The sequence below is a fragment of the Strigops habroptila genome, chromosome 9, assembly GCF_004027225.2.
Source record: "Strigops habroptila isolate Jane chromosome 9, bStrHab1.2.pri, whole genome shotgun sequence".
Lineage (NCBI taxonomy): Eukaryota > Metazoa > Chordata > Aves > Psittaciformes > Psittacidae > Strigops > Strigops habroptila.
Genome location: NC_044285.2, coordinates 16,909,291 through 16,913,847, shown reverse-complemented (window position 1 = coordinate 16,913,847; position 4,557 = coordinate 16,909,291). Strand labels below are relative to the sequence as shown.

The window sequence follows — 4,557 nt, the reverse complement described above, 5'->3', positions numbered from 1 at the left end:
TGTATTGACATTGGACTTGAGCCATAAGGGAGACTGAACGAGCCGGAGCAGTAAATTCGAGCGAGGCGCTGAGCCGCGGATTTGTTTGAAATAAGCAGCGCAACGCTTCGGGGAGCGCGTAGGGATGCGCGCTGGCGGCCGGGGGGTCCCGGGCTTGGCCAGAGAGAAAGAGAGAGGAAAACGGCGCTTTAAATGTTCGGTTCGAGTCTTGCTATGGGATTATGTATCGAGGAAGCCAGTGCGCCTTTCGGAACCATTTCCCGTTGGGGCACGGTCTTTTCAGATCGTTATTGCCCCTGATCACTGTGTCTTTTTAAAACAGACCCTGGAAGTGCAGTTTCACTTCTTACTGAGCTCGGGTTTCATCTGCGAGGATTTGTTCTGACTGCTAGATCTTAAAAGGGGAAAAAGAAAGGAAGGAGGGAGGAAAAGCGTCCTCTTCGTCTAGAAATGTGGGTCATCGCTTGGTTAGGAAAAGTTTGTCGAGTTATGTGTCCATTGATCTGGCGATAAGTTGTGAATGCTTTCTTTAGCTGATCTTGTTGATATAATCGTGGGCTGGACTTGATGAATGAGTTCAGTTGTCCCCCATCTGACAAGCTTTAGCAGCTTCATGCATTTTAATCAGCCCAATGATTCATGTATTTTCCACCTTTTTTCTGTGTGTGGGATCCGTTCTCTGGGAAAAAAAAAAAAAAAAAAAGAAAAAGAGATGGTGGCAACCGGATTCATCACCCTCGGGATTCATCACCCTCCGCGTTAATCTCGGGGCTTTGGTCCGTGGTGAGGAAACGGGCATGTCCCGTGGTCATGGTCCAGGGGTTCCGAGAGCTCGGGCAGGGGCAGAGCCCGCAGCACCGCGGTACCACACAACGTCCTTTCCTCGCTAGTGACAGCTCAGGTGTCCGGCAGTCCCGTACCTGTGCGCCCGGCGCCCCACCTCCGCCACACCGGTGCACTCCAGCGCGTCTGTCATTGCCAGCGTTGCGGAATCCTTGTAAAATCCGGCTTGGTAAAAGGGACCGGCTGTTGGCTTAGGGAAAACCGGGAACAACTGTGAGGGTTACAGATTGCAACCCACCGCTTTGGGAAAGCAGGATCGGTAGAGACGGAGCATTGATAGCAGGGGTGGGAGTGACTGCCCGGCTTGAGGTGGTTTAACGACAGGTAGAAGGCTGCGGGAGCTCGCCGGTACCCGAACAGGATTTCGAGATGCCACTTGTATGAAAAACCCCAACTGACAAAAATTCAGTGTTCTCAGTCTTTAAAAGCATGTAATTATCTACAGATTTTGATGTTTGCTCTGTATTGCAGAAGCTCATTTTTATACTTTTTAGAGAAAATTTAACTGGGGGTGTGGGGGTGATAAATACACATCCACACAGGAGTAAATGTGATCCGTGTTTGTGTGCGGTGTTAAGTGTATAGGACACAAACGTGTGTGTGCGTATGGATATATGTATAGATCTATAGGTACAGAACTCCCAGGACACGCTCATGTGTGTCACCTCTTCGGTAAACCGGTGATAACGACAGTTTTATCCAGCGTGTTCTGGTATGTGAATAACGACATTGATAGTCATCTCCCTGAAAGGCTCTTCATATGGTCTAAATATTGGCACATCCTTCCTTTCCCATGAACGAATGCTTCGACTTCCCTCGTGTAAACTCTTTAAAAAGACAAATAAGAAACTAAATCTGCATTTCCATATTTTAATGAGAAAATATTATTTGGACGACTAGGTTCATAATTTAACGTAGACACTTTTTTAACCTTTGTCTGAAAACACACATGCTGGGAACAAGAACACCAAGATTTAAAACGCCATGCTCATTCTGTACAGGAAAAAGGTGAAAAAGAAACGTGTTTACAGTTCCAATAGACATTAATGCCGTTTGCGAGGGGGAGGGTTCCTCTTTTTTTTTCTTTTCTTTTTTTTTTTCTTAAGCAGTTCACAACAGAACAACAGTTCAGTTTCCAGCAAACTACCTAAAACTAGGAAGGAGTATATCAAACAAAAGTGCATTTTACACGATTTAGAACCATTCCTATGCACAAACATGTACAGGTCCCCCAGCCCCCTCTCTCTGTCTGCAAAGCCCCAGCAGCAACCGGGGTGGCCCCGCGGTTTGTACCTGCTGCTGCCGTGTTACCGGTCACTCCAGCAGCTTTCCTTAAGCCGTGCCGGGTTGTGCTTGGTGACAACCGTTGGGTTTGGTTTGTGCTTTTGGGTTTTCAATTGTTATCATTGTTGTTGTTCAATTTTAAGTTATGAAATAAATAGCCACCAAATTTAAAAAGCCAAGAAACCCTCAGCTCACCAAACCTTCCGGTTAATCAGAAGTTCACAGACAAAGCAACTTCTCTTTCTCTTCCACCTGAAGACTACCACAAACCTTCGCGTTACAACAGGTACTGCGAAGGGGCCTCGTCGGTTTGCAGGACAGCTGCAAGTTCAGTATTTACATTCGAAGAGGTGCTTTGTAAACAAAACGGGTACGGAGCGGGTGAACGGGAGCCCGGCCGCAGCGCCACCGCCGGGACCCCCATCCGCGCCCGTTCCCTGCGGCCCGCAGCCTCCCCCCTCGGCGCAGCCGCCCAGCCGGAGCCGCACCGCACAAAGGCCCCGGGCACTTCCCGGCTTTTCCACGATCCAAGCGTTTGCTGCTCGGAGGCTGGAAACGTCGTCGCTCTCCTGCAGTGAGACTGCAGCCGTTTCACACTGTTGGTGCATCTAAAGCTCGGTCCTCCGTAAGCCCTGCTCTTGCCAGACAAAAGAAGGGCAGGAGGCAGCGCCGGGCCGGGTTCGCCCGGTCCAGGCAAACCGGAGATGCCTGAAGTACTTTGGGAAAACCAGTGGTGCCTGTGGCAGTTCCTACCGGCGGGGAGCGGGACCGGGCCGGGGCGTTTTGTCCCAGCAGAGCGGAAACCAAAGTTCAGGGCCGGGAAAGAAGCCGAGCCGCGAAGGAGGGCACGGCCGGGGGGCGAGGTGGGGAGGGCAGCTCGGGCGAGCGGCAGCACCTCGGCTGCCTGCGGGAGCTGCCTGCGCTCGAGGTGAAGAGAAGCGGGAGAAGGGGAGGGAGGAGAGATCCGGGGAAGCTCCGGGAGAAGGGACGGCGGAGTCCGTGCGGGCGGCCCGGGTCAGTGCACGGCCACGGAGTGCAGGGCGGGCGTCGGGCTGGTGAGAGTCTCGCTGGGGGTGGCCGGGCTGCTCTGGCTGGTGGCCGTCTGCGAGGACGTGGGGCTGAGGGAGGGCGGCGAGTTCGAGAGGATGGTGGGGATGGGCGCGGGCAGGGCGGGCAGGGCCGGCACCGCGGCCGGGGCAGGCTTGATGGGGACAGGGATGGCCGGCAGCGTCTGCCCACCGTGGCAGAGCGGCTTGAGGGGGACGCCGTATGCGCCGTACTCGCCGCTGGCCATGGAGATGGGGGTGGCGGTGTCGATCATGCCGGAGCTGTACATGTGCGGCCAGCCCGTACCGATGGAGCTGCCCACCGTAGTCAACTGGTTGGGAAGGGGGTAGGCGGCCGGCATGGGCTGCATGGTGGAAAAGGCGAGCCCCCCGGGCATCTTGTACTCTCTGGCGATGATGTTCTCTATGGCGAAGGGGTGCTTGAAGCTGGAGGGCTGGGACACGCCGAGGTTGTAGGTGGGCATCTGGGGCAGGTGGGTGCCGGAGGCGGCCAGGGCGCTGAGGCGCAGCTTGGCCTGCTGCTGCAGGTACTGCGCCGCGTCCGACGGCTTGCTGGGCGCCAGCTGCTCCGAGCGCAGCACCTTGAAGCGCTTGCGGCGGCGCAGGAAGCTGCCGTTCTCGAACATGTCCCCGCAGCTGGGATGCAGCGCCCAGAAGCTGCCCTTGCCCGGCTGGTCGGGGCGGCGCGGGATCTTGATGAAGCAGTCGTTGAAGGAGAGGTTGTGGCGGAGGGAGTTCTGCCAGCGCTGCGTGTTCTCTCGGTAGTAGGGGAAGCGGTCCATGATGAACTTGTAGATCTCGCTCAGGGGCAGCATCTTCTCCGGGGAGCTCTGGATCGCCATGGCGGTCAGCGAGATGTAGGAGTAGGGAGGCTTCTGGTCGCTGTAAGTGTTTCTGCCCGGGCGAGGCATCTTCGGTGGGGGACCCGCGGCGATCTGCAGAAGGGCAGCGACACGGAGGGGGCCGGGTGCGGGGTGAGTCCGAGAAGGTTTGCACCGACACCCGGCCGGGGAGCGAGCGGTGTGGGGCCGCGCTGGGGGAGGAAGGGCTCGGGGAAGGGGCCCGGCGGCCCTCGGCCCCCCGGGGGCGGGATGGGGTTGGGGGAACCGACCCGAACTCCGCAGAGCCGGCAAGGGAAGGCGCTGTGTGCCCTCCTGCCAGTGCCGGCCCCCTCCGCCCGGTCTCCCCGCGGCAGCCCGCGCTCCTCAAGTTACCCGGGTGGTAGCTCTGCCTTCTGGTGCCGGCGAGGAGGAGAAGGGGATCCCCTCCCCTCGCCTCGTCCCCCACCCCGCTCTACGCCAGCCCCGCATATGCCCACCTTAAAGTTGCTGGAAGTTGACAGTCTGCATCCGGGACGCAGCCG

General features: G+C 56.9%; 1 protein-coding gene across 1 annotated transcript; it reads right to left on the bottom strand.

The window, feature by feature from the left end:
* Positions 1-3,142: 3,142 nt before the first annotated feature.
* On the bottom strand, positions 3,143-4,105 carry FOXB1 (forkhead box B1). The gene has a single exon (XM_030497657.1). It carries the CDS (start codon positions 4,103-4,105, stop codon positions 3,143-3,145), a length of 963 nt encoding a protein of 320 aa, XP_030353517.1.
* Between the last annotated feature and the right edge of the window lie 452 nt (positions 4,106-4,557).

Coding starts and splice junctions, on each gene's coding strand:
- FOXB1 (XM_030497657.1), bottom strand. CDS start 4,105: ATGCCTCGCCCGGGCAGAAACACTTACAGCGACCAGAAGCCTCCCTAC.